The 27,865-nt window shown below is 35.8% G+C and overlaps 13 protein-coding genes across 13 annotated transcripts, besides 10 other annotated features; 6 read left to right on the forward strand and 7 right to left on the reverse strand.

The window, feature by feature from the left end:
* Positions 1-328: 328 nt before the first annotated feature.
* TA14745 (uncharacterized protein) lies at positions 329-1,501 on the forward strand (the record flags this gene model as incomplete). The annotated part of the gene is made up of 1 exon (XM_946904.1): positions 329-1,501. The coding sequence occupies one exon, from the start codon at positions 329-331 to the stop codon at positions 1,499-1,501; it is 1,173 nt and encodes a 390-aa protein (XP_951997.1).
* Positions 464-532: a sequence feature (5 probable transmembrane helices predicted for TA14745 by TMHMM2.0 at aa 46-68, 81-103, 123-145, 312-334 and 360-379).
* Positions 569-637: a sequence feature (5 probable transmembrane helices predicted for TA14745 by TMHMM2.0 at aa 46-68, 81-103, 123-145, 312-334 and 360-379).
* Positions 695-763: a sequence feature (5 probable transmembrane helices predicted for TA14745 by TMHMM2.0 at aa 46-68, 81-103, 123-145, 312-334 and 360-379).
* Positions 1,262-1,330: a sequence feature (5 probable transmembrane helices predicted for TA14745 by TMHMM2.0 at aa 46-68, 81-103, 123-145, 312-334 and 360-379).
* Positions 1,406-1,465: a sequence feature (5 probable transmembrane helices predicted for TA14745 by TMHMM2.0 at aa 46-68, 81-103, 123-145, 312-334 and 360-379).
* A 132-nt stretch (positions 1,502-1,633) lies between the features above and the next one.
* Positions 1,634-2,491, reverse strand: TA14740 (uncharacterized protein; the record flags this gene model as incomplete). The annotated part of the gene is made up of 1 exon (XM_946905.1): positions 1,634-2,491. The coding sequence occupies one exon, from the start codon at positions 2,489-2,491 to the stop codon at positions 1,634-1,636; it is 858 nt and encodes a 285-aa protein (XP_951998.1).
* Positions 2,492-2,851: 360 nt separating this feature from the next.
* On the reverse strand, positions 2,852-3,748 carry TA14735 (calmodulin, putative; the record flags this gene model as incomplete). Its single annotated transcript, XM_946906.1, has 4 exons — positions 2,852-3,006; positions 3,115-3,225; positions 3,365-3,469; positions 3,670-3,748. The coding sequence occupies 4 exons, from the start codon at positions 3,746-3,748 to the stop codon at positions 2,852-2,854; spliced, it is 450 nt and encodes a 149-aa protein (XP_951999.1).
* A 1,047-nt stretch (positions 3,749-4,795) lies between these two features.
* Positions 4,796-6,779, forward strand: TA14720 (uncharacterized protein; the record flags this gene model as incomplete). The annotated part of the gene is made up of 3 exons (XM_946907.1): positions 4,796-4,893; positions 5,033-5,180; positions 5,250-6,779. 3 exons carry the CDS (start codon positions 4,796-4,798, stop codon positions 6,777-6,779), a joined length of 1,776 nt encoding a protein of 591 aa, XP_952000.1.
* A 148-nt stretch (positions 6,780-6,927) lies between these two features.
* Positions 6,928-7,436, reverse strand: TA14715 (uncharacterized protein; the record flags this gene model as incomplete). The annotated part of the gene is made up of 2 exons (XM_946908.1): positions 6,928-6,987; positions 7,017-7,436. The coding sequence occupies 2 exons, from the start codon at positions 7,434-7,436 to the stop codon at positions 6,928-6,930; spliced, it is 480 nt and encodes a 159-aa protein (XP_952001.1).
* Positions 7,437-7,489: 53 nt separating this feature from the next.
* TA14710 (uncharacterized protein) lies at positions 7,490-9,240 on the reverse strand (the record flags this gene model as incomplete). Its single annotated transcript, XM_946909.1, has 5 exons — positions 7,490-7,728; positions 7,758-8,178; positions 8,244-8,743; positions 8,792-8,959; positions 9,054-9,240. The coding sequence occupies 5 exons, from the start codon at positions 9,238-9,240 to the stop codon at positions 7,490-7,492; spliced, it is 1,515 nt and encodes a 504-aa protein (XP_952002.1).
* A 529-nt stretch (positions 9,241-9,769) lies between these two features.
* On the forward strand, positions 9,770-10,684 carry TA14705 (uncharacterized protein; the record flags this gene model as incomplete). The annotated part of the gene is made up of 6 exons (XM_946910.1): positions 9,770-9,945; positions 9,979-10,191; positions 10,221-10,409; positions 10,440-10,481; positions 10,511-10,567; positions 10,597-10,684. 6 exons carry the CDS (start codon positions 9,770-9,772, stop codon positions 10,682-10,684), a joined length of 765 nt encoding a protein of 254 aa, XP_952003.1.
* Positions 9,779-9,838: a sequence feature (2 probable transmembrane helices predicted for TA14705 by TMHMM2.0 at aa 4-23 and 30-52).
* Positions 9,857-9,925: a sequence feature (2 probable transmembrane helices predicted for TA14705 by TMHMM2.0 at aa 4-23 and 30-52).
* Positions 10,685-10,794: 110 nt separating the features above from the next.
* Positions 10,795-11,675, reverse strand: TA14700 (uncharacterized protein; the record flags this gene model as incomplete). The annotated part of the gene is made up of 4 exons (XM_946911.1): positions 10,795-10,967; positions 11,063-11,220; positions 11,362-11,512; positions 11,591-11,675. The coding sequence occupies 4 exons, from the start codon at positions 11,673-11,675 to the stop codon at positions 10,795-10,797; spliced, it is 567 nt and encodes a 188-aa protein (XP_952004.1).
* A 198-nt stretch (positions 11,676-11,873) lies between these two features.
* Positions 11,874-13,910, forward strand: TA14695 (nucleolar GTPase, putative; the record flags this gene model as incomplete). The annotated part of the gene is made up of 11 exons (XM_946912.1): positions 11,874-11,994; positions 12,029-12,230; positions 12,260-12,551; positions 12,597-12,670; positions 12,700-12,897; positions 12,926-13,056; positions 13,112-13,212; positions 13,242-13,321; positions 13,354-13,481; positions 13,546-13,637; positions 13,677-13,910. 11 exons carry the CDS (start codon positions 11,874-11,876, stop codon positions 13,908-13,910), a joined length of 1,653 nt encoding a protein of 550 aa, XP_952005.1.
* Positions 13,911-13,947: 37 nt separating this feature from the next.
* Positions 13,948-14,019: a sequence feature (Signal peptide predicted for TA14690 by SignalP 2.0 HMM (Signal peptide probability 0.974, signal anchor probability 0.006) with cleavage site probability 0.912 between residues 24 and 25).
* On the forward strand, positions 13,948-14,425 carry TA14690 (acyl carrier protein, apicoplast, putative; the record flags this gene model as incomplete). The annotated part of the gene is made up of 3 exons (XM_946913.1): positions 13,948-14,008; positions 14,041-14,219; positions 14,249-14,425. The coding sequence occupies 3 exons, from the start codon at positions 13,948-13,950 to the stop codon at positions 14,423-14,425; spliced, it is 417 nt and encodes a 138-aa protein (XP_952006.1).
* Positions 14,426-14,456: 31 nt separating this feature from the next.
* Positions 14,457-15,812, forward strand: TA14685 (actin-related protein, putative; the record flags this gene model as incomplete). The annotated part of the gene is made up of 1 exon (XM_946914.1): positions 14,457-15,812. The coding sequence occupies one exon, from the start codon at positions 14,457-14,459 to the stop codon at positions 15,810-15,812; it is 1,356 nt and encodes a 451-aa protein (XP_952007.1).
* Positions 15,813-16,139: 327 nt separating this feature from the next.
* Positions 16,140-25,721, reverse strand: TA14680 (uncharacterized protein; the record flags this gene model as incomplete). Its single annotated transcript, XM_946915.1, has 1 exon — positions 16,140-25,721. One exon carries the CDS (start codon positions 25,719-25,721, stop codon positions 16,140-16,142), a length of 9,582 nt encoding a protein of 3,193 aa, XP_952008.1.
* Positions 25,641-25,709: a sequence feature (1 probable transmembrane helix predicted for TA14680 by TMHMM2.0 at aa 5-27).
* A 621-nt stretch (positions 25,722-26,342) lies between the features above and the next one.
* On the reverse strand, positions 26,343-27,395 carry TA14675 (uncharacterized protein; the record flags this gene model as incomplete). Its single annotated transcript, XM_946916.1, has 1 exon — positions 26,343-27,395. One exon carries the CDS (start codon positions 27,393-27,395, stop codon positions 26,343-26,345), a length of 1,053 nt encoding a protein of 350 aa, XP_952009.1.
* Positions 27,342-27,395: a sequence feature (Signal peptide predicted for TA14675 by SignalP 2.0 HMM (Signal peptide probability 0.987, signal anchor probability 0.000) with cleavage site probability 0.876 between residues 18 and 19).
* Positions 27,396-27,865: the final 470 nt, after the last annotated feature.

Raw genomic sequence — 27,865 nt, forward strand, 5'->3', positions numbered from 1 at the left:
ATTTTTATTCATATACTTTACATCTTCTTTTAAATTTTAGATCTCTTATCGTTTCACCATATATGTTGTTTTCTTTACTAAATTTATTTTTGTTTTCTTTATAACAAGTTCATTTCTTTTATTTCTTTTTTTGATTTGAGCTCTATTCTTTCATTCACAATGTAAGTCACATTACACTTACTGTTTTTATTTTTTCCTTTTTACTTTTTAACCACTATTTTCAAATTTTCTAATAATCTTGATTTTATCTTAACCGTAGGCCCTTTATGGAATAACTTTTTATAATTTAAAAAATCTTATCGCATATACTCTTACAGTTCTTATCTTTATGGGAGAAATCAACAAAATTGCTCCTTCCCTTATCGAATCCGCACCTGCCCAGGCAAATGTTGCCAATAATTTATTGAATCTGGCCAATAATTCGCCAAGCACTGGCACTGTGCCCAACGAGGTCTGTACATTGATCCCAGGACTCTTCGGAATAGGAATCCAGTTTGTTCTGTGTATAATTTCAGTTTTAATTCTACTATTAAAGTACTATTTCGAATTTCCTAGGAGACCTAAGAAGGTGTTTTTCATGGATTTTGTACAGCTGATGTGCGGGTCAAGCACAGTTCACCTGCTGAACATCATCTCATCAATCCTGATAAACAAAATAAGACTAGGAGGAGACGGTTCATTTGTGCAAGACGAGTGTAATATGTACTTTATGACGACAGTATTTGACGCAACAATTGGAGTTTACATAGAGTATAGAATAGTTAGGTACCTGGCAATAAAGAAGGCGGCAAGTAATTATTTAAAGAATAACCGCAAGTCGAAGTTCACTCCGACATCGCAAGAGTTGGCTGATGCGAAGAAGTTTGCGATAAACTCCTTAAACTCTGCGCACCCAGGGCTTTTAATGGGAACTTCTAGTATATCGACAGCAGCAAGCATTAACCCTATGCTCGAGTTCGGCAAATTCAACCACAACGAATTGGGGGAGCATAATCTAGGGGTGGATTCAAGGGAAATATTTATGGAAAGTAAGCGAAACGTAGGTAAGGACCTGGAGGCTCTGGACTCGAGAAGAACTTCCACCAATGACCAGTTCTTGCACGACTTGGATGATAATATTGGAAACGAGGGAAATGAAGACGACCTTCTCATTGATGATAGTCTACCTAACCCGAGTTTTTACTCTAATTACTTTTTGTATAATATTAATTCGTTATATGCCAGGTTTAACAAGTGGTCCAATAAGAAGAATAACAAGGAGTTTCTACTTAACCTTTACACGTGGCTAATCATTGTTTCTGGTTTAAAGTGCATTTCAATAGTTTTGTTTACGCTCTTTTCATATCAAATCAATCTAGTCACATCCTACATTTTGCACCCATTCAACGACACTCACCGTCTTAAGCTTATCTTTGTCATGATTGTTTCTCCCTTGTTCCTAAACGTCTTCCAATACTACGTCACTGACTCTATTATTAAGATTAAAATACCTTTAAGCTAATGTTATAAACACATTTACATATACCGCTAGTTTCTATATTGATTAACTATAATACGTGATTAATGAAGAATTAGGATATGTTAAACATATAATCAAATATAGTTGTATAGGAAATTAATCACTAAATCATAACTACCTTTTGCGTCTCTGCAACTTGACTTGGAGCAGACGCTGAGTTACAAACTTATCGTCCTCCTCCTTCACCACCAGCTTGCTGTTAGCGTACTTGGATAACAGGTACGAGCTGTGACGGAAGAAGGAGTAGTTGTTTGGAACGCTCTCATTACTACATTTGTTGTCATTTGAGTCCTCATCTGAGTAGTCTTCGTCGAAGTATTTCGGAATTGGCTTCAGAACGGCTGAACCATCAGTCGTTGGGTCCTCGTGTACTACATTAGTGTTAGATAAGATTTTGTCCAGGGAAGTCGAGTTCTCAGACTTGACTTGGAGAAGAACTGAGTTTTTCCCCAAGTATCGCAACAGTATCTGGAGGTACAACTTCCTCTGCTTCTCGTCCAAAGGCATCTTTGCTGTGATTGTGAACACAATTCCTCCTCCATTCGAGGGGTTCAACAGGTCCGATCCACACTTGATGTTAGGGTTAAAACTTAAAGAAGTTGAATATACAAAGAACTCGTTACGGTTTAGATTCTTCAGTCTGCTTATCAAGTTACTCTGCTTCGTTGATGGATCTTGTGTTCCCTTTGTATTTTCTGACGACTCCCCGTTTACCTTCGGTTGCGAATTCGTTTGGAATAAATCTGTAAACTTTTGTGTTAAACTGCGTTTTTTTTCGTTGGAGCTTGAGACTTCCGTCCAGTAGCATATTTGTCTCAGGTGGTTATTGAAATTTAACACCTTGTTCATTAGGAGTTCTTTTATCAGTGTCAGGTCCATATTTCTTATATCTTCGCCCAGATGATCGTTCGATAGGTTCATCAGGCCTATCATTGCTGTATACTGGTCGCATTCTAGTTTTTTCCCAGCCATGACGACTTATTCCTGTTCAAACACTGGGCGAAAACTTAAAAAACTGGAAATGTTAGTTTTTGAAAAATGTTTACTAATTTACAACAAGAAACTGGAATTTAGATTGAACTGGAGAGTGCTTGCGAAAATGAACTGTTAAAACGGGACAAATATGTTACACCTCAAGGAGAAAAATGGTTAAAATGTCAAAACTGTGAGAAATTTAAAGAAGGAACTCTTATTTTTAATAGATCGTTATTAAGTAATGGTGTAGTTGTTAAATGGGGAAATGGCGAAGGAATAAATGTTATTAGGGCTATACCACAAAAAATAAATCATATATTTTATGCAGGTATTTACATTAAAGTTAGTAATTACGCTTCACTTTGAAACCATAAGTTTTACGAATTCTTCATAATTGATTTTTCCATCTCCGTCTACATCTGCTTCTCTCAGCATCTCGTCGACTTCTTCATCTGTTAATCTTTCACCCAAGTTTGTCATTACGTGTCTGAGTTCCTGAGCGCTGATGAAGCCTAAACATTTCAGTGTGAATTCCATGAATAAAAGTGGATAAAGTTCAAATAAATACAGTTAAAACTGAGTTATAAAACTAATATTGATAAAAAGTAACACTGACTAACCGTTTCCATCACGATCGAAGACCTTAAAGGCCTGAATCAGTTCTTCTTCAGTATCACATTCCTTCATCTTACGAGCCATCAAGATTAGAAACTCGGGAAAATCAATGGCACCTAGATTAAAATTGTCAGAAAAGAATTCATTTAACTTAATTATGGCATAACTAGTTAAATTCAAGTCAAAAATGAGAGTTTACAGAACTGATTCCAGGAATTAAAAATCAATCATTTACATTTATGAAACTAAACCTACCACTTGAGTTTGTATCAATTTCGTTTATCATGTCCTGTAATTCTGCTTCCGTTGGGTTTTGGCCTAGAGATCTCATAATTGTCCCAAGTTCCTTCGTGGTTATGCCTATTTAATTTTGATGTCATAATTTTTAAATGTGTGTAAGTTCAATGTTATTAAACACAAAAGAAATGATTTTAAACATTATGTAAGATAGAAAATTGGAGATTATCAATAAATAAAATGAGTATTAACTAAAAAACTCAATTTACTTATAAAACACTAGGAAAACATGAAAAAATAACTGTAATTTAATCAAAACTAACTTCCATCTCCATCTTTGTCGAAAAGGGAAAAAGCCTCTTTAAATTCAGCAATCTGCTCCTCACTTAATTGATCTGCCATCTTCAACGAAGATATAGAAAGTTTTTTATAATACAACTAAATACAATTTTTAATGGGTTGGTTATTTGTACAGTGATCTAATGTTGGAATAAAATGTATCGAAACTATTTTGTCTAAGCGTATACACATTAGGGGGTGATAATATCAAGGGTGTGCAATAATTGTTATATATATTATATTTTATTACCAATTTTTCTGCATAAATAATTTAAAAATTATGTATTTTTTAAAATATAAAAATATCAGGATAGAACCTTTATTGTTTTGGGGAGTGTAAACAACTCGAAAATTTTCAATGATCACTAATTCACTTATATTTTATTTTTTTAAACATAAATTTAAAATAAATAGCCTTTAAAACACATGTTCCTCCTCGTATATTTTACACCTTCTTTCCGTTACACCGTTATCAACTCTTGTTGTATATTAAACAACTTAAAATAAATATTTGTCCTTAAATTAATGAATTAGTATATAAATAACTAATAATGTTCTATATATGTCACACAAACTAATTATACTATTCATTTCATAATCTAGTTTGGTTGTTTATAAATTTTCACTCTATAAATATGTAATTATATCATTTAAATAATCTTCTCATTCATTAAAAATAGTTATTATTTAAATAGTTTATGAAATTATTTTTAAAATTCGATTTTTGATTTACCCTATGATCTTCTACACTATCCTCGCGACTCAGTAGAAAATTCAGATGAGATCATGTTAAAAATTGTACTACTTTATTCTATTTAATTAATATTTTAATTTGTTAAATATGCTCAATTTCACAAATGTATCGTCATTTATTTCCCTAACTGTATAATTCAAGAGTATTTTTCATAAATCCCAAAATGAAGCCAAAAAATTGAGATATTTCCTAATATTAGTCATTTACCAAGTAAAAGGCGCCCGAAATGAAGATTGTCGAGTTTCGAATGCCCATACCCCTTAAACTAAGTGTTAGTTCAAACAAACGGAAAAATATTATATTAGGACTATCAAAGATGCTCAATTCACTTATTAATAGACGCAAGTCTTCGAGAAATGGAAGGTGGAAGCGGGTTGGAGATTTTCCGTAACGAAAAATTTAAATCCAACGACACAATAGGATACTATACCGAAAAACGGTACCATTTGGCCAAGTTCGTTCATTTACTCCAATATATACCTGATTTTCAGAAATTTGCCAAACTGGATGCAGTCAATTTTAGGCACAAGGCTAACAATACTCACCGAAAAATCGTTAGTTTAAATTATTTGCCAACTAATATTTTAATACAGGTGGAATCTATTTCCGAAACTATTCACTAGATACTACAATGAAGTGTTTCCAACGGCAGAATTCTCACTTCAGACCGACCACATCGAGTCCCTAAATATTTCAGAAAATGTCCTGAACCTTAACGTGCAGGACCTGAACAAAAGGCAAGTAATTTTTGTAGATTTAACTAAATTCAATAAATTGAAGGTATTTGACTAAATAAATAAAAAATTTTAGAACTATGAACCAAAATATGATATAACTAGGATTAAACTCGGGAATTTATTCCCAATTAAAAATGACTGGTATAAAAGTCCTGAATCCTCAGGAACCGTTTCATACAAGTTACTGAGACTGAACATTCCATACTTCGGATTGTTGTCCTCTAAAATAGAGAGCTATATTGTTAACTTTTTTCACGAGAGTCTGATTTATTACACTTGCATGGGACTGTGCTCATTTGAGCTATGGAATAAGTTGAGTTTGGAAAACTTAAGAATCACAGAAGTGGACTGCTACCATAAGCTTAACGAGGCTTTTAAAAACCAATATTCCAAAAAACTTGATAAAAGTTTAAAACTCGAGCCTGTTAACGTACAAAAAGGGACCAAAATTATAATTCCAAAGGAAATTTCCCTGACAAGCAACGATATTGTGGCTTATCCAGAGCCAGATTCACTGGAACCAGAATCACAATCCACTCCAACAGATCAGAATGAAGTTGAAGATGGAACTAAGCTATCACTTGATGAAGTTAAATCTGACCTGGTTTCCGATGAAACACCAGTTCATCTACTCGATAATGAAACCGCCCCCAGTTTAGCATCCGATAGTGATCACGTTGTACCATTATCGGAGACTAGAACCACTAGTTTGGATGACAAATTGATGTTAGTTGAACAACTAGATGAATTAACCCCGACAAATATCGAGCTTGCCGGTCCCATTCCTGTAGTATCCTTCGACGATTCTGAGTTTAAGGACGCAGTTGAAAATTTTGAAGACTTGGAAGATTATGACCCTGAAGATTATGTTTCGAAATCCATATCCAGTAGTCTTTCCCAGGTACTTAAGATATCCACTCCCTTATTTCCAAAACATTCCTCAAGTTCTGATTCTAATTTTGTAAAGAGTCTTAGCTGTGACCAAGCAACCCAGACTTCAGATGCTACTGAATCAAAGCCAGATGAGTCAGTAGATAAAACAGATGAATTGAGTAAAGAAAGTGAAGTGATATCTGTGGAACTACCACCTCCAAAGCCAAGCTTGGAGACTACCACTAAAAAGATCATTAGTACCTTGGATGACACTTCTCACACTAAGGAATCAGATAAAAAACCTGAAACTCCAGAGGACACTTTAATGTACGATATACCAATCACCTTTACAGGGTATTTATATAAACTAGGGCGAGGATTCTCATCGTGGTCTTGGAACATGAGGTATATTATCGTTTGCGGATTTAACTTCTATTACTTTGATCGTAAAAATGACACCAGACCCAAGGATACTATTAACTTAAAGAACTCTAGGATTAGCTGGACTGGCACTCACATGAGCAGGCCCTTCGTCTTTAGTGTGACAACTCAGGATAAGATTGTTTACTACTGGTCCGCTGATGAGGAAGAGACTGTAAAGAGGTGGATCCTACTTCTTCAGGTTCTATGCGAAGAATCTCCGCCATATATTGTTAAGCAACTTGCTTATGAGCTCACTTTCCACCAAAACAGCACTGAAGGCATTACCAACTCCATAGCCAAATTGTAAATTTTAACGTGTAACATATTTGAATTTATACACACATTTTAGTTATATATGCATGTATTCTACTACAAATTTGGAAATTATTGAGAAAAGATTAAAAAATTCAAATTTGACAAATTTAAATAACGATTAGGGAGGTTAAAGCGTAGAATTATGGAATGACCTTTAGTTCATACTCCAGGTTCAAAACTGACACACAATTTCCAGATTTCTAAAAATAAATTAAAACCTTGAAAATACCTCGTCGTATCCGACCCAGGAGCCGTCCTCGAAGGTCACGTCATCGATGACGTTCCCACTGTCACAAACCACCGAGTATCCTCCGTTGGGATTCCAGGACATGATATCAACTCCGCGGCAGTCGAACGCAACTAAACAGGAGTAATCGTTGTTGTATGGGAAAAAGTCCCTCGTGACGTCCTTCACGTTGCGGAGTGTTATTGTCGCCTTTCTTCTGGATTCCTTGAAATTTACGCACAAATTTACTGAGTTTCTGCTGTTCCCAGTATCTGCCAACTCTGTAGCCGATAGGGTCACATTGTCCCTCTTTTCGAAGCCATCTGATTCCTTAAGGTTCAGGCTCCACACATGGTCGGGTCCAACCTTGACTTCAGAGGCGTTTTCTAGCTCAGCTTTAACAAATAACCCAATAACTACCATTATATTTAATGAATGTATGATTATGTTGAGATTATATGGTGTACGATATGGTGTTAAAAAAGTGAGGGATCCAGACCCAGATGGGATACTTCCCGATATGAATCCACAAATACTGTTGCATCCCACACCTCTGTTGGCAGTAATGCGGAGGTAAAAAACAGATAACTTCTGAGTGCCCAGCTACACTTATGGAAGTATATGGCTGCGATGTTTTTGGTCCTCTCCTTCCCGAATATTCTGCACAGGTTACTTAGGAGGTTCAAAAGGCTAGTTGAGTTGATTATAGAATGATCTAAAAAATTTTTAAAAATTTAAATATACCTAGGTGTAGGACTACAATAACAAATTTGTGATGTATGAACGCCTTTACACAGCCCAGGATGTAGCACAGAGAGTATTCAGGGTTTGAAATTTCGTAATTTTTTGTATTTATTATCAAAACTGGTCTTTTTTGTGGGTCTGTTCTTTGCCATTCCACGAATCTGCTATCTCTCAACTTTGTATATACTGGAAGCTTTGAAATTGAGTAATACAACTTCAAATAATATGAGTATTCAGATTCCTTCTGTGTGCTATCTGAATCATTTGAGACTCTAAGGCTTTCCGCCAAATTAATTACGGGCTTAGATAATACAGCTTTGGAGCTATTCGTGCTGAACCCTTCTGATATCCTTATATTCCTCTCTTCCGATACTATCTCGCCATTCACATTTCCTGTCGTAGCTAGGTCTGCGCTCAGTAACTAAATTAGAATTTACAAACCGCTAGCAAAATATTTTTGATTATATCTAAGATAGGTATAGTTACCTCCTCATAGTTTGTTCTCGGGAAATATCTCCTCAGAAGGTTCAATAAATCTTTGCTTGAATCATTTTTATTCCCAATCACCTCCATGCAGTTATACGCTCCGATGCTACTTGCTGTAGAGTCGTCGCTGTAGTATGATTCTGCCGGCGTGTGGGAAATTAGGTAAATTTTACTAATTTTAGAGGACACTTCCGGCAGCTCAAGCCACCTCCTCAAGGTTCTCAAAAGCGTATCTAGATACTGAAAATCTGGGTATACTACATCTTCCTCTATTGAAGTTGGATACGCTAGAATATCTATTCCTTTCTCTATTGCTTCTTTCAGCGATTCTCTTACTGCCATGTTCAAAATATTTGTTGAGGCATCGTGGTACTTTTTAGAGTATCTGCAGATCATTGCGAAAATTGCGTTTGTGCTTCCAACGTTGTACACTCTTGTCAAATGTGACTCTCCTGATCTCATCCTGTGAACATGTTCTAATTCCAGCTGTCCGTTACTCTCTAAACAGCTCCATAAATACTGATACTATATATAATTAACTATAAAACTTATTTTCCCACGTGCTACTAGTTTTTTCACCATTTTAGACTTGTACTTATTTGATTCCTCTAGAAAAATCGTAAAAGCCTCAACTTCAAGTCCCAAAAGGTCTGACGAGCCCACGTGAATTTTATTGTTTATTGCTTCGTTCACGAGAAACTTGGGAACATTGGTAGCTATAAATTACATTAATTCATGTTTAAGTAAACTAATTTCAATATTAAGCATTATTGTATCAATATATTGTGAAATTATGTGAAAAAGACTTACACAGGGCAATTTCATCACTTGGCAGTTTAACTGAGTTCCAAGATGGCACTGTTTCGGTAGAAATTTTACTTATTGGTACAACTTTATAATCATTATGCTCTTCTGGAAACGGATCCTCGATCAAATCAGCCAGTTCAGCAAATTCAGAAGCCAGCCAGGTTACGGCCTCCACAATATCAGAATCCATGTGATAAACGTTTATTTTTTTATAAGATAGAAAATACCATATTAAAATTACAAAAACGATACATTATGAGAGTGAAATAAGGATAATGAGTCTAAATCCGGAAAGAAGCATGCAACACATCACATGCTACACACATGGAAGCATGATTTCAGGTGCAAAAGTACTTATAACCGTCTTAAGTTTTCTCATTTGTTTAAAAAATATTTGTATTTATTTTAGAAGTTAATTGTAGAAGAATTGTAAGGGATAATAGTCCTGGCAAATGAACCAAAATTATTTTACAAAGTTCGACGATTGTCTATTATGAAATCTTTAGGATTATTTTAAAATTTAAATAATTAAAAAACTCAATATTTTACAGGAAAATAATTCTCCAAGGAAGATTAAAATAAATTACGATATTCCTTTGATTAGAGGAATATCAATTAAAAATAAACAACAACCAATTAATTTACCATTTAAAAAATAACTATACAGAAATCTTACAAAATATATCTAAAAAATTAATTATCATTATTACTTTATTCACATGTTATACACTACTTTTCTGATCTTTATTCTACACAATCATTTATCTATGTTTATTTTTATCGGATTTAATACCAAATTAACTCAATTTTTCTTATATTTGAATTTCTTCTCCACCTTTTATATTTGTTATTTATCATTTTTTACTTTAAACATACCAAATGTTACCTCATTCAGGTTTTTTACACAATTTTTTACACAATTTGTTAGATTCCACACCAATTATCGCAATATCGCAAAATTGAACCAGTTCCATGTCTTCGGTTCTAAGAAAAAGGGATCCCGACTCGTGGAAGATGAAGCCGATACAGCAATTTCCATGGTTGTTTTGGAACGTTTACACACCGAATGTGAAACGAAGTTGAAATCTATCGAAGACCAAGTAAAGTCTGAACTCGCGAAAATCTGTGAACACAAAGCAGCGTATGTATAATACAATCAAGCTCTTTTAGTCCAAGTTTGATAGGCCACATTCTAATCCAAACTGAGACAGGAAGAAAGCAGCTACGTTACCTGGCTTCTATAGTAAACAAAGGAAACTTTGAGCTGGAAGTTACTCCTTTTTCAATGGAAAACCTGTATGGAATATTCAGTACTCTCTCCAATGAATTGACTGGCTATAATGTCAAATTAATGCCAAGGTTTATTGAAATCTTTATTTAATTTTTTAGCTTTGTTTCCATCGTCATTCCTCAAATGGGCTCAGACATGAAGTATTCTATTTAAATTTAAGAAATTTTAGGAAAAAGTCGCAGGAGAATGTCAAAAGGATCATGAATATGGGAATGGAACAAATTAGGTTCATTATTTCTATTTTTATTTTTTTAGATTGGCTAGGCAGAACAGTATGAAAAGCTTAAAAAACATGGAATCAGGTCTCAGTCAAGACATGCTCTTTAAGCAAAAGGTATTTTAATTGTATACCAAAGGTATTTAGTCCAAACTTGAGGGTATTGTGAAGACTTCAACCAGTACTGTAGAGAAGATATGTAACGATAAACTTTCAGCTATTAAGTAATATATTCACTAAGTTACATTATGTATTTTTGCAGACAAGTTTAGCCATTTGTTCCTTTTTAACACAGTGACACTGGTTAGCTGTAAAGTCAAAAGCGAGTTCTCTGATACAGTCCTTCCATTACACACTAAACTATATTCGTTGTTTTCCTGTTTAATTTCTGGTAGATTTTCAGTCTTTACTGAAACATTAAATATGCCGTAAGCTAAAACTGAAATGCTTCTTGGCCTTATCCGACTTATCTTGCCTAAAATAAAGTTCAAGGAACTGTGTTACCTATGATAACGTCTAGTTTCGGAATAAAAGTTAGCACTTTAAGTGTTACTCTGAGGGAAACTAGCCCCTGGTAGTCTCCTGTAGTCAGGTATCCAAGTGAATCTAGAGGTACGATATCTCCGCAACTGATCCAAACTCCCTCAAAATCGTCGTTATAACTTGAAAATTTTATTATAACTGAAACTCACTGCATCATAAAATTTGATAAATATGAGTAAATCCCGGCATTTACATTTCCCAAATAAGATGGGTGGATCTGAACTACTCCCCTAAAATAAAATTAAGAGGGGAACGCATACGTTGTTTTTAAAAACTCCAGGGATGGAAGGGGTTCAATATATTGTTTGAAGGAGGGATCTTGGGATATTTCCCTGATGGAGTGTAAAAAGGTCTCCAGTTGCGATAGTATTCTTGTTTTGTGCGATGACGAGTGTAAACACAATGATATATCTGAAGATAATTTTTAAAAATAAGTGAATAAAATCATGGAATGGTGTGAAATAGATAAAAATGGAACAGAAAACTTACCATTATTACATTTTTCAAGCGACTCTATAGAGCTGTGTAAGGTAGCAGGTTTGGAATCTATGACTTTCCAGGAAAACTGCGCCATTCATCTTCATACATAAAGTCAAAATTTTAACAACAAATTTTAATATATTTTACAAATTAATATAATGTGAAATCAAAAAAATTCTCAACAGCAGTTCTCTATCTATCAGGCACATATACTAAGATGATATCATGATTTTTAATTTAATTTCATCTTGATAATTATTTTAATTATATATAATATATTTTTTAATTAAAAATGAAGTCTTCTAAAAAGAATCGCAGGATGAAACGCTCAAAGTCCCAGCCTTTCCCGGCATTCAAATCTTCGACCGCCACTACTAATCCGTTTAGAGCTCCTCCCAAAGGATTGAAGGAAGGTACAAAATTTATAATGTTTAATAATATTTTCAGGCCAATATAGGACCAAAGGAACAATTAAAAGGCTGAACATGTACAAGCAGAAACCTAATTTTTCAAAAATGAACGCTAAAAATTTGGATCCGGCAAGAATTAACCCAGATAGAAGATGGTTTGGAAACACAAGAGTTTTAACACAGGAACAAATGACTAATTTTAGAAACGAACTTGGCTCTGTTAAGGATGATCCTAGAACGTAAGATTGTATTATTAATGACATTTTAGGCATATCATAAAGAGGAGTAAATTGCCTATGTCTCTACTTACAGACACAAATATTAAAATAGATAATTCTAAGATTCTATCGATTGAGTCACTAGAGGATACCTTCGGAAGGAAGAGTAAGCGTAAGAGGCCCAAACTCCAAGTTTCTACAATAGAAGAGTTGGTTAGTGATGTAAACTCGAGAGTTTACGATCGAGATAAGGATATGTCGCTCTCAATAATTGGTGATAATTTAACAGATGAGACTCCAAACGTTATTTTCAAAAAGGGGACATCAAAAAGGATTTGGGGAGTAAGATATTATTTATCCACACATATGGTTTTAAAACACTTTTAGGAGTTGTATAAAGTCATTGACTGTTCTGACGTGGTTGTTCAAGTGATTGACGCAAGAGATCCCATGGGAACAAGGTAAATTGTTCAATCTCAATTTTTTCCAGATGCTTAAGACTAGAAAATTATATGAAAAAACATAAAAGCGGAAAAGTTTTGATTCTCTTGATGAACAAATGTGACTTGGTACCATCATGGGTTACTGCAGCATGGATAAAACACTTAAACAGAACTATTACAACTGTAGCATTTCACGCATCTGTCAAAAATCCATTTGGAAAAAACACCCTAATTCAGCTATTAAAGTAACCTTTATTTTTAAAAAATTTTCAGGCAGTATTCCCAGATTTTCAAGGACAGAAAACACTTTAGTGTGGGATTTATTGGATACCCAAATGTAGGAAAAAGTTCCGTTATCAATACCCTTAAGGGGAACAGAAGTTGTAAAACCGCCCCAGTACCAGGTATCAGATTATTTCAAAAAATGACCCTAAGAAACTTGTTTATTGGATTAAATAGGTGAAACAAGAGTGTGGCAGTATGTTTGTCTGACAAAGAGAATACACCTGATTGACTGTCCAGGAGTTACACCATTTGAGGAAGGAGATGATACAGACAAGGTTTAATTTAAAAAGACTTATTATTTTAGGTTTTAAAGGGAGCAATAAGAGTTGAAAGGATCCCAGATCCAGAAAACTACATAAACAAAGTCATAGAACTGGTAAAAAAGTAAGATTTTGTTGTTTTATTTTAATTTCTAGGGATGGTCTTGTACGAAGATACGGTATAAAGGATTTTAATGAGGATAATTTTTTGGAATTAGTTGCAACTAAATTTGGAAAATTCAAAAAGGGGAAGGTACCAGACATCTCCATTGCAGCAAGAATAGGTAAAAATCTATACACTGACTATTACACACAATTTCCTATACAAATGAAATTGTTCTTTATTAGTGCTCTACGACTTTCAAAGGGGAAGGTTGCCTTTTTATTGTGAACCGCCAAAGGAAGAAAGCCAATTAGATCCAACAGAAGATATTAAAAAGGTATTAGTTCATTAACCACTTAGTTAATAAATAATTCAGCATTTGGAGGAAATCGAGAACCTGTGTGTCCAACAAACGACCGAAATCGAGCCAGAAGATGTGGAAAATATCTGCAATTTAAAGGAATCCAGTGAAGATATAGACTACAATAAAGAAGAAGAACGTGAAGAGGATCAAAATATTGAAACTAGTGACAAATCGCAAGGGAAATCGTGCCCACATAACACACCTACTCAAATCCCCAATTTGGACTATAATTCCTTCCTAACATAATCTTTTAGATCTTTATAATTTAAGATGAAAATTTATAATGATAATTAACCTCATAAAACATCTGTTTCATGCCACGCTTGTCTTGCTTTTGATACCCGGTACCAGTACATGTATTAATATATATGTTTAGGGATAGATTCTTTTGTACTTAGTGGAAAATCATTCCACATATCACCAATTAATCGCATAAATAAAACTAAATTTACATTATTGTCTACTTCAGATACCCTAAACACGATTACCGACCTAGTAGCACTCAGGTTCAACAAGAAAAAAGAAGATATCGACCCAAACTCAGATTTCTACAAGGTATTTGTAATTAATAAATTAGAATTTAGGAATTCGGAGCAGATACGCTGGATAGAGTGGAATTGTTGATTCTGCTGGAGGACGAATTCGACCTGAACATACCAGATAACCACTTTAGAACACTCAGGTCAATTAAGGACATTTCTAGGTACATAGACGGAAAACTACAATCTAAAGGCCGTCTTAATCTCACGCTTCCAGAATAAACCAACTGATCATTAAAGTATACCGTCGGATATGCCAGTAGTTTCAATACAAAGCGGTGGAGATGATGTATCCGCAATAGTAGTAGACCCAGGCTTTGAGTCTATGAGGGTCGGAAATTGTCAAGAGGACTTTCCAAGGGAATATATACCGAGTTTGGTGTATAGAGATTTTGATCAGCCTGCAAGTTCTAGAGAAAGTTGGAATATACTCTCCCCAGTCAAGGTGAGACCCTTCGCTGAGATGAGAAGGCTTCTTCACGTAAACAGGGATAATAATCTTGATCTTGATCCTTTTGTGTTTGAAAGACTATTAAGGTTCGCTATTGAGGGTCATGACCTTTTTCTGGACATAGAAGATAACGGTAAATCGGTAAACAAGATAGGAGGACTAGGACTGGACCCATCAATACACCCAATTTTGGTAGTAGAGCCGACTGCAGAAAGCAAACAATTCAGAGATTCATCATTGGAGGTCATTTTTGAGCAAATCGGAGCTTGCGCATCATATTTAGCAAAGAGAGCAGCCCTGACAGCCTTTTCAGTCGGAAGGTCGTCAGCCCTAATTGTAGATGTCGGAGCAGGTGGCTGTACAGTATCTCCAGTGCACGAAGGTATTTCCTTGCAGTCAACCATCCAGGACTCTCTTATTGGTGGAAACACACTTGATTTACAGCTGGCAAATTATCTATTCAACGATAACCACAATATGTTTGAACCCTCAAGTGATCCATACAAAGAGTATTTAAGGCTACAAATGGCAAAGGAACTCAGAGAAAAGTTTTGCTTTTATGATAATGTAACGGAAGATACCAACGCCGCTGATAGTGCTAGTAACAGTCAGTCGAATCAGGAGAATAGTGTTAACGCAGGAAAGTCTAGTGTTAATCACGTACAACATAGCCAAAAGGAATCTCAAAAGGATCCTAAAAAATTTAGGGACAAGAATATGACGTATAATTTACCGGATGGGACTGTCGTTAATATGGAAAAATATGTTAACAGTATCCCGGAGCTGCTTTTCAATCCATCAGGATCCACAATCTCAGAGTTCAATAATTTCAAGGGGATTGTTACTATGATAAACGACTGCATCTTCGAATCAGACGTTGATATAAGGAGAGAACTACTCTCGTCGATTGTGATAGCTGGAGGGTATACTCTTACACATGGCATTATTCCCAGGCTTAATGGTGACCTGCTCAAAAGCCCAATAGGTTCAATAGCTAAATTTAAGCTTGTACACTCATCGTCTTATCTGGAGAAAAGGTTTTCTACCTGGTTAGGAGGATCAATTTTGGCAAGTCTTGGCCGTTTCCAACAGCTGTGGATCTCAAAATCTGAATACCAAGAACACGGAACTATAATTGCTTATCGTAGATGCCACTAATCTTTAAATATACATATACATTACTAGATTTTAATGGTGACTATTATATACATATAAGATATAATTTTATGGTTGGATATACAATAAAAGCGACTCAGATGAGAACCCACTGCTTGCAGTCATAGCAAGGGTTCAGAAAATTGTTAAGGGTAGGCCTAATATTTTTGGCTTAGGCTAATAGAATAAAGATCTGTAATAGTTTTTATGATACAATGTTAGCGTGAATTATTGTATCATTTAATAAAACAATTGATAGTTTAGAAGTATATATATATAATCTCCTAAATGCGAATTAAAATAATAAAAACTTACATTATTTAAGAGCTCTTAGAACCATCCATCACCACCAGAACCTACGTCGAATTGTCCACTAGGATCCTGTCTTTTGGGACGGGATTGGGAGCCAGTTCTAGATAGCACCCCATTCGTTGGTTTGGATAAAACTCCAGAATCTGTTGCAGGGAAAGTAGGGTATGTAACAGTAGTCCCCGTGGGTAGTGCTTTCAATGAATCCTGCTCATTCAACGGAGTTGGAGCGGCATTTAAAAGTTCTTTAAACTTGTCAGAAACCTTAGTCTTACTGTCCTTATTATCAGGATCGACGTCTTCAGCAAATTTAAACTTTACGAAACCGTCTTTTTTAACAAAGTACCAGTGATGTTCAGCCTTTTTCTTAAGACTGTCAGCTTGAGCCAACACAAAAACAAATGGTACATATTCCCCTACCTTATAATACACGAAATACTCAGCAAAAGGAAGTTTGAATCCAGTTTCCTTTACATGCCCTTGTAACTTGAAAAAAGGAAGAGTAAAGGTGGTGTTCTCGGTAGCCATAGAGTGCCTGTAAAGAAGGAATCCTTCAGGAACTGGACTTAGGGGTGCATTTGCAGTAGGATCGTGACGGAACTCAACAGAATCTACGAAACGACCCCAACTCAAGTGAGAGAACTTAGTGTCTAGATCAAGTAGTAAAGCATTCTCGCGTAATCTAGATACTCTGTAGTATTGGTACAAGAGGTAACTGACGAGGTCTGAAACTTCATGTTCTTCGAGCTTATTCACAGAGTTAAAAAGGAATTTCCACTCATTACCACCTTGATAACCATAAAAATTGTGATTTAATTTATTAACTCCACTTTCAGGAGCTTTCTGAACAAATTCCATCAGAGCTGGGAATTTGGCATAGCGATCAGGTTCATTTCTAAAGTATACATTTACCCTCACAACTCCCCGAAGAGGAAATTTGAAGCCTGCATACTTGTTTCCGAAGGTTGTCACATTTTGCAAGGTAAAGTTTGCAGCATTTGAATCTCCCATGTTTAGTGAAGGAGTGAAAGTGACCTTGACAAGGTTGAATTCGGGAAGAACATCAGCGTCTCTAGTTACAACCACATCTCCATATGTAACACGATCGTCTTGTTTCAGATCGAGCCAGAATGGATTAGTTAAGAGTGCCTTGGATTCATTTGAAAATTTGGTTAACAATTGCCAGAATTTTGGAAGTAGTTCTACAAATTCAGTCAAATCAAGTCTCAATTCAACTGAACGCATGAGTTTGTGGAATTCTTCCAATTCAGTGGTCTTCACCCATTTGAGTTCTCTGTAAACCCAGACATGATATGATGCCTTATCAACGGATCCAGAGTTTTCAAGAGGTGCAAACAATGCAAACATGAAGGGGACGGTTGCATTCTTTTGGTAATACACCGTTAAACCTGCGTATCCATCTTCAAGAGCGTTGAAAGGTTCAGAAAAATCTAGACGAAATCCAGAAAGGAGCAACTCGTTCAACAAAAACTTTTGAAACTTAACAACACCAGCAGGAGACTGAACAGGTTGTACGGGAGCAGTTTGACCGCTTGCGCCTGCGCCTGCGCCACCTCCAACTTCTGCACCAACACCTGCATCACTGCCGGCTGCACTAGCTCCACCAGCTGGTTGTGCGGCTCCATCACCTTGAGAACTAGATCTGGCGGGTTGTTGAGGCGTCGAAGCAACCGAATGCAAAAAGTATGGTTTGTGGTGAAGAAATAGTTCAAAGCCTGAATCAAGCTCTGGACCAACCGGTACTCTATAGGAAGCAAGAGGAACATTTAAAAATAAACCGGAGCCAGGTAATTCAGTCTTTACAGGTAATCCTACGAGTGGATCCACAACTTTAAATTGTGGAACGGACGAGGATTCATCAGTCCCTGATGCTTGTTGAGCACGAGGCTGGAGTTGGTGGAAGTAGACCCTATCAACAGTAAAATCTTCATGCTTAGTTTTATACCATACTGAGGTTGCGTCACCAGTGACAACTGCTAAATCCAATGCCTTTGGTACTGCAAACAATCTTTCAAGTTCAACCAGTTTGTTGTTCAAAGTAGTATCATTTTCAGATACAAAGAATGTCCAGGATCCTTCAGCGTTTAGATGATAATGGTAGTGTGTATTGAGAACAGTACTGTCAGTTACAGTAGTTGAAGCAGTTCCACTAGCTTCAGCCTTATAGTCGGACAATACTAGAACCAATGGCTTACCAAGCGATTTAGAAGAGTAAACTTTTAGCATATAAAAACTCATGTCAAGGGGAAGTCCATCAACCGAAAGATCAACTCCATTTAACCTAAGTTTAGCAACTTTGAATTTGAGAAGAGTGTAAACGTCATCAGCAAAACTAGATTTCGCTGGCTTGTACCTATATGTCTTATATTCTACAGAATAAAAAGGTGCATCATCTGAGGTTGAAGCAACAGAAGTACGATAAGCACTATTATTATAATATTTGTATTCAACTTTGAGTGGTTTAGACAATTCAAACACAAATGCATCGTTCCAACTGTTATTTAAATCTTCGAGTTCCTCATCAAGGTTTACAACCTCATGAGCGTTCCAAGTATGAGCAGTTTTATTAAATGAGAAGAATTTGGGTTTTTTATTATCAAAACCTAACTTCAAAAGTAGTGGATTATCAGCCCAAGAATAAAAACCAAGAGACTTTACTTTTCTTTTTTCAAGAGTAAGTGTGGGATCGTAAGAAACAGAATACATTCTATCATTTAAAAAGAACTTGTCAAAGAATGATTTAAAACCTAGTAGAGAATGCCTCGAGAAGTTATAACCGTATGGGACGTATTCAAACCTGTTTACAACCACAAGCTTTCCCAAGGTTACATAAGCGAAGAATAGTTTGTCAAAGTCTAAAGGAACTAAACGGAATGCTCTTCTAGGTTTTCTCGTTGGTGCTGCAGTTGATAATGGAAGAACACTATTTGATGATCCCGAAACTCCATCTGCCCCAGCACTTGCCTTTACAGTAGGGACTGCGGGAGCAGCTTCAGCTTCAGCTTCAGCACGAGGAGTTCCAGGTGCTGTAGACTGAGTTGAATCAGATCCACCCACTACAGCTTGAGCAACCACTTTATCCTGGAGACCAGAACCAGACAAAGCGGCAGCAACTTGAGCAACTTGGCCAGTAGATTCAACATTTGATGTTTGTTGTCTCTCCTGCGAAGTCACAGTACTTAAAACTCCTGCTCTTGTTTCTACCACAGTTCCAAGGCTAACTTGGGTGGTGGATACTGCAGAAGTGGGAACTTGAGTACCTGTTGCTCCTGTGGTTGATTGAGATGCTGCAGAGACGGGAGTTGCACCATCAGTCGATCGACCGAGTTCGACAGCTGGAGCAAGAGGCTCCGGCACAAATTCAAATTCTTGAAGGAACTTATTGTGAAGAAGTGGAACCCATTCATCAGTAGAATTACCAAACAGTTTCAAGTCATGAACTAGGTAATCAAGGTATGATAGGACTGCAGTTGGAGAAACATTGTCTGGAAGCCAAACTCCTTTGGAGTCTACTGAAAAGTGTCGAACTAATCCATCACCAACAACTTCAACTAATAATGGTACAAGATCCTGGTAATAGTACACGGCAACGGAATTGGCCCTTACCAAAGGTAATTTGCTAAGAACCAACCCGCCAAATACCCATTTAGCAGTGAGGAAACTTTCACCATTTGTCAACTTATGTACATACTTAGCGTAAGCGTTAGTTGAATGGAGCATTGTTTTTTTAACAACTAGTTCGTTTAGGCCATATGTGCCATTCTTCTTGCCCAAATCCAACAAAACTGGGAGAGGATTTTGGAAGCTTTCAAGCTTAAGACGAAGGTGGCCAAGATCCAACTTCTTTTCATTAGTATCCAAAAACACCCAATTTCCAGAACTTGTGGCATAGTAATAGTGATAGTGTTCCAGCATATTATTATCACCAGATCCGGTAGATTTGGATAATAACTCTAGAAATACTGGGGAATAGAAATAGTCCGCGCTATAAACTACTACACGGTATACATTATTCGATGGAAGTGGCAAATTCCACCAGGTAAAGTCAAATCCGTGATTCTTGACTTTGTCAAGTTTGAATCCAGTATCACTAGAAAAAAGACGATATCCAACCATTTCAACTGGAAGATCAAAGTTTTCGTGTTTGTATTCCACTAGTGGTAAATCAGTAGGCCATCCAGTCACAAGGGATTTGAGCCTCTTACCCAAATCTAATGTGACATTTAAGGTGTAGTAAGACAATAGTTTATCATTTAGACCAGAAACTAGGGTATCCTTTGTCACTAGTGAACCAAGTGAATTATTCCAAACACCTCCATCAGTCCAGAAATAATGTAATCTATCCTTAACCTTTTCGGAATTCTCCTTCTGGCCATCGTATTCAAGCTCTACGTGAACGGGAACCCCCTTGAGCCAGTAAACTTTTGCAAGTTTAAATTTTAAAACTTTATTTACGAGTGCTACTAGTTTTCCGTTATGATTCAACAAAAGAGTCTTTAGAGACTGATCAGCTAGTGTATGGGTCCAAACTTCGAATTCAGAAACAGGAGTAGTATTTGTTTTGGTAACATCAACACTACGGCCAGTCTTACTATCATAACGTCCTTTCATATCAAGCGACAAAGAGTGAACATTGGCTGAGTGATTAGCTAAGGGTTGAAGTAATTTTAATAGACCATCAAGATTCAATCTGGCTTTAGACTCAAGTACCATATGGACCAACCAACCAAAGTTAGGGTCAGGAAAGTAATTAAAGTAGTAATGTCTGAGGGGCCCATTTCTTGAATTGTATAGTGAGCTTCCCACTTCCACAAGAAGAGGGAAGTTTTGTAAATCAGTGAAAACCCTTACATAGTGGGTAAATCCTAAATTAGGAACCTTGTATACAAAATTCCCCCAAAGGTTAAAATTCTGAAGCTTAAAAGTAGGGGATAAAACTGAAGCTGAGGTATGGAGGTAAGATTTAAAAGCTGTACCAACTAATCCTTGATCAACCACTTTCATAGCAAGGCCATTAGTGAAGTACCTCTCCCAGTATCCTTCGGCAAGCCCTCCACTCAACTCAACATCTGCGCCATAAGCGAAGTTCTTTCTTGCCATTGTCAATAACCAATATAGACCGACATCATCAAGAGCATTAGTGGAGGTTTTAAGCAAAACCCAGTCATCATCCTCTTTGCGACCGTAGTACTTGTTTGAGTTAGAGGTAGTAACATGAACAAACAAAGGAAAGGCATCATCTAGCCAATAAACTGTAAATTTAACAACCTTGGAAAGTTCGAATCCCTTTAGAAGTTTTCCAGTTTGTTTGAAGGAAGCAACAAATGGTACAAAATCCTGAGTTTTTACAGGATCTGTACCGACTCTAACTTGAGGGACATGAGTATATGTAGTATATTTGTAGAAAGGCTTCGGGTTAAATGATACCAGGAAATCAACAGCTTTTTTCTCTGTGGTCCCTTGATCAGTCGACCCTGATGCAGGATTAACCTTTACATCTTTTGAAAATACATACGGTAGTTTACGGGCAAGATCAACATCAACATAGAAACCAAGTAATTTGTTTGCCTCAGTGAGCTTTGTCTTCAAAACATTAACATCGAGTGCGGCATCAGTATTATCATGTGCAACCCACTCACCAGATGTATTAAAGAAGTAGTTATGAGTTTGTTTAGAGGTAGTAGTAGAAGCTCCTCCAGAATCAGAAGCAGCAGCAGCTTGGGTAGCAAGAAGATAAACACCCAGTGGTACGCCATCACCATTTTGATATACTTCGACTTGCGTCATTGTACCTTTTGGCATAACAGCATTTAGAGGAACATAGTTGTAGGTCAAAAATGGAACTTTAAATGCTTTATCCTGTGTTTGACCAGCCAATCTTGGTAATTTGTGGACATATTTCTTAAATCCGGAATCACCATTAACATTTGATGGAGTAACATCGACAGCAAAGCCGTATTTTACATAAGAAGTTTGCATAGTAAGTTCAGGTGAGAAGTTACCTGAAGCCCTGTCTTTAACTTCCTTTAACTTTGCATTTAATTTTTCTTCTGAAAGGTCTGCAAGTTCAAACCTTTTCCAGGACCCTTCAAAAGTATTTTCATAAAACAAATGTTTATTATCATGAGTGAATGCATTAAAGACAACAGGTACTTTCCAAAGAGTGTATGCTGACAGCCACTTAAGGTGTTTAGTATTAAGCTCAGGTACTTCAAGTAGAACAGAGTCGTACATTAGTGAATTGACCAAGAATGGGAACTTGTTTGAAAATGGAACATAAGATAAATATTTGTAAGATTCAAGATCGAGATATAAATCGTGGTAATCGAGAGCAAATGAATCGCTGTGAAGTCCAGGAGAAAGCTCGAAATCATATTCATTGTCAAGTCCATCTTCGACATCCAACATGTATGCCAACAACTCGGAGTCTTCTAGGAGTTCGTCGCTTTCAAAATCAAGGAGCCAAGTGTATTTGTTAAAAACGTACCAAACATACCTTGGATTGTTCACTGTCTTTAAGGCTAAAACATGGGGAACATCACCTTTTAAACCAACGACTACAGATGAAAAAGAAGAGGAATGTGGAAGTCCGGTAGCATCTTCAGTTCCTTTAAGAAATTTAGAAACAGTAAACTTCTGAACATTTTCTGGTGCTGAGTGAGTATAAAGGTTCCAATCATCGTTTAGTGGTTTGGGAGTAACAGTAACAGCCGCTCCTCCTGCAGTATATGATGTCTTAGTTTGAAGGTTAAGTTCGAAAACTGGCCCAAGATCTTCAGAAACCTGATTCAAAAGGGTTACGACCTGTTCTGCGTTCAAATCGTTTACTCCCTGAGGAAGAGGGTGGAGTGTCAATAAACCGGTTCCATCACTTCTGAAAAACTTTGGATCAGAATTGGTTTTAACTACAACGGGAACTTCACCTCTGTTATAGACATATACATTTCGAACAGAATCGTAATCCAAACCAGTCAAGAGTTCACCATTACAAGTCATTGAGGATAATTTAACATCAGAAGGGAACTTGTGTACAAGTCCTGTTAACCCAGGATTAGATACCTCCACAGGAGATAGTGTTACTTGAACCCTTTCATCACCAACATCTTTAGCAAGCTCATAAGTAGTATCTGCACCACCTGCTAGCTTCCTACAAACATCCAATGTGGAAACTTTGTTTAATTTAGCTCTGACATCATGCAAGGTTGATAACACAGATTTGTTTGCAGTTGGAGTAAATAGAACCCAGGTGGAGTTATCAACAGTGTTAGAAAAATAGTGCATTGTTCCATTTTTTAAAACTAGCCTTAATGCAAGGGGGACGTATTTATATACATAAACTTCCACTTTTTTAAGAACTAAATCCTTCAGTAGGAAATCTTCCAGTTGACCATTCGAATTCGCCTTGTTCTGCTTAAGACTAAGTACAAAATCGAAACTTTTAAGATTTCCAAGTGTGAATGGAGACGAAAGTTCATGAACCATTTTGTCATAAAGAGTTTCCTTCTTTGTATCAAATGGTTCAGAAGTAACTACGACAGTCACAGGCCCAGACTTATAAGTGCCAGCAGAATGCCCTACATTAACAGTTACTGAACCAAGAGAAGCTCTTGAGTCATCCAACAACTTCTTTAAACCAGCATTGGTATCAGTACGTGCAGCAGAATCTAATTCAGTCCTCTTCCACAACCCAGACTCACCATTATATGCATAATAATTGGTGAATGAGGCATTTTGTACACGACTCTGAGCAGATTGTCGACTGTCCTGTTGGGGAACTTGAGACTGCTGTTCAGCCTCAGATGAAGAAGTTCTAGGAGGTGGTGTTGCTGGTAGGGTACCTTCCAGTTTAACTACAAGAGGTTTATCCAGGAACCAGTAAACGGTAGCTGCAGTTGCACCTGATTGTAAGACAACACCCTCGGATTTAACATCCTTACCGGCTACGGATAATTTCTCAAACTTAAAAGGAGCATTATTTTTATCTTTGTGGAGAAAAAGTTCATAATCTTGAAAATGTGATTGATCAGATACTTTTGTAACAGTCAACAATTTTCCAAGTGATAGATAATTATTCTTTGCAGAGACATCAACCACATATTTATCATTATCTGCGACGAGTTTCTTGTTATCGGCAACCAACTTCTTAAGTAGTGCTGCCGGAGTTCTAAGATCAGGGCCTAGAACAGACTTGGTCCAAAATCCAAAACCGTTTGAGGTATAATAAACAAGTTTATTAGCTGAACCGCCAGAAAGAGCTAAGTTCATTTCTAAAAGAAGAGGAACATCGTCAGAGAAGTAAACCGAAAGTTCATTAAGCCTCACGACAGGCAAACCCATTTGAGTTGTTCCGGCATTCAAAAAAGAACCAACGAAATGGGATTTTCCAGTTGCAAATCTATGAGTATACTTTGCGAAACCGGCATTAGAATTGTCATTAACCGATACCCTGACAAGAACTTCGTTTGTAGTATAGGTGACATCTTCGCGACCATGTCTTTTACTCAGATCTAGAACAAGAGGAACTCCGACATTATCCTTCAATTTATTCAACTTAGTCCTAACAGTTGTAACCGTATCATTTAACCAATTGTTAGTTTCAAAGTTATATGTTAGGTATTCGCGAGTACCTCCTTGGAGGTCGAATTCAACCAAAAGTGGCATGTTGTACCACCAATAAACTAAAGCGTATAAAACAGGCTTATTTGGCAGAGTCACATCACTTAATTCTGAACCAGAAAATTCAAGTCTTTTAAGTTTAAATGCTTTTGACCCTTCAGAAACCTGGTTCAAAAGTTTGTGTGTTACTTTGTAAAAGCCGTCTTTTGTAAATGAAGCCTTAGTTAAGGTAAAGGTCGTGACGAAACCCGATAACTCTGTCGTATAAGTTCCGCTTGCACCTTCAACGAATTCATCCAAATTCATAACAACGGCATTGCCTAATGCAGCATTAAGCTCGTCGAGTTTAGCGCCCAAAACACCAGGGTCGAGAAGCCTTGTCGGATCAACGACGAACTTTGACCAAACCAAACCAGATTCACTGAGGAGGCCAGTGAAATGGTAATACTTAGCTGAAGAACCAGCTTCATTTAATGTTTTAAAAGTTAAAAATAAGAGTGAATTAAACCACCAATATGCGGTTAAGCTTACGACGGGGTCCTCAAATGAGTCGTGCCTTACAAATGAATCGAACATTAAATATTCAGGTTTAAAAGGATTAGGAAGTGTGTGTGTAAATTTTGTATATCCAGGATAGTTTTCTACTTCTGCAACAGCAACTGCTACTGTTACATCTCCAAATTTATAATCTTGTTTTGCTCTTGCATCGAAAAGTTGTGAATTAGGCATACTCTTCAACTCTTCAACCTTGTCGTCTCTCAAATAAGTTACAACATTGAGAACATTTTGGGCACCCGGAACACCAGGAACACCTGGGCCACCTGCCGTGGAAGGGACTTCCTTAGTTCCCTCTCCTTCTTCGGCCCCGGCCTTTTCTTTTTTAGTAAAAAAGAAACCCAAGGCCACAACCAAAACAACAAGGGCAACAACAACGAGTAAAACGGAAACCAAACTAGTTACGTTCATTCCAAAAACATATAATAATACTGAAAAAAAGAAGATATTGAACTAGTATTATGGTATCTTAAAATTCACAAATCATGAAAAAATGTGCAAGGAACAGATATTAACACATTGCTATAAAATTTAGTAATTATATATATAAACTATTAATAAATACAACAGGAATCAAAGTTTACGATTATAAAACAGAAAACAGAGTAAAATCAAATATTGTAAATAACAACAGTGTCTATGGGGATAATTATTTGATAAATTAGAAATGTGTAAGGAATTTAGGTCAATTTATTTCTCCTCAAATACGAAATATAACATATATTTACCTAAGAATATGTTATGTTTTAAAATTTCCAACGAAAATTTAAAAATAACTATTTTTATGTTCAACATCATGGATATATTTTACACATTGATCTAACATTTCGTGTTGTCACATTGTTATAAAATTCTTTCATTTATTTATTCTTTTATTTGGAATATATTAATACTTAAATATCTAAATCTGACACATATTTTATTTTCGCCGTTTTAAATGATATTTACACATTTTATATAAAAATATATAAACTTGCTAAAAATTAGGTTAAATCATTTTTTTTAGTTTAAAACTTAATTTACATCATTTTTCTACAATTCTTCGTTTACGACCAGCTTCCATTCACCATCAATTCTTTTGTAATTGATTAGTCTTTGTCTTTCATTAGAATCGATAACTCTTAAAATTGTGGTGAGATATTTTCCACCTCTGGAGTAGAGCCATATTTTGTCGACACAATTTCCACCCTTTGTTCCCCATATTGGAATATTACCTTCCGATATATTTAATATTGTTGTACCTATTAGAGGTGTGTAAACAATGGTATTGGTATCCAAGACTTCATATTCCTCAACGCTAAACTTTGTTAAATCTAAATTTTTTATATCGTAAAGTGGGAAGTGGAGATCATTTCCCTTTGATTTTTCCACATATGATTTGGGTGTTATCTCAACCCAATTTTCATTTCTATTTTCAAAATACCTATATTCTAATCCGTTATTGTTTTGGACTGCCAATTCAGCCAAAATCGCCTCGTTTCTTATATATGAGATGGTTATTTGGAAAAATTTTGAATTTTCATTCTTTCCCCAAATTTTCTCATTTTTGTTTTCAACACTAGTTACACTAACCCCAATTTTAGGAGAACAAACCTTTTTTATAAATCCGTTTTTGATTGTTCTTTCCACTTTAAATAATTCTCTATCAGGATTTGAATTTACATCAAATCTTACCAGTTTCACATCTAAAAATTGATTTAAATGGTAATATGATTCTGATTTTTTGAGGTCAGTTTGAACCCATGTTTTACCCCTTTTTTCGTAGTATAAATCAATATTTTCCTTATTTAAACCTAAAACTTTAATATGTATATTTAACGACGAATTATCTATCAAGTGCTGTGTTACAGATACACACACTTCACCTTTGATACCGCCATCCCATATCACACATTCACCATCAACTACTTTTGTGATCTTAAAATCACTTTTGCGATAATATTTATGTGTAGTTACTTTACTATTCGACCCCTTTTCTACGTGGAATCTGCTGAAATCGACATCCTTGGAGATATCCAGGACAATATTATCCGATTGACAAAGGGATAAATAAAAGCTTAAAACACATATTACTGGAACAATCATATCAACATATTTTTTCCTTTGGTTATAATATGTTATTCGTGAAGAATCTTTGGCATTTTACCAATTATTTCAAAATTGTGAATTTTTATGGGGAATTCATTTCAAATTTCATTTACATGAAGAGTTATACCATACACATCTTATATGTTTGCATGGCATTATTTACTTTATATAAAAATTGTCCTAATTTGATAAGAATTTAAGAAAATTGTCAATGTAAAGTATTTCAATCGGCCAGCCTTCCATATGAGAAATAGATAAAAATATATTTATATCTTAAAATATATACACATGAATGTAATTTCACTATATAATATTGTTTATATAGATTTGTAAATGTTTGCATTGAACAAAAAGTATATATTAATAAAAATCAATTTTAAACTGTATAAAACTAATAATTATATAAGATTGTTATTATATTAATCAATAATTATTATAGAAATTAATTTAATTATAATTATTTTTAT

This window comes from Theileria annulata, chromosome 2 (assembly GCF_000003225.4).
Source record: "Theileria annulata chromosome 2, complete sequence, *** SEQUENCING IN PROGRESS ***".
Taxonomy (NCBI): Eukaryota; Apicomplexa; class Aconoidasida; order Piroplasmida; family Theileriidae; genus Theileria; species Theileria annulata.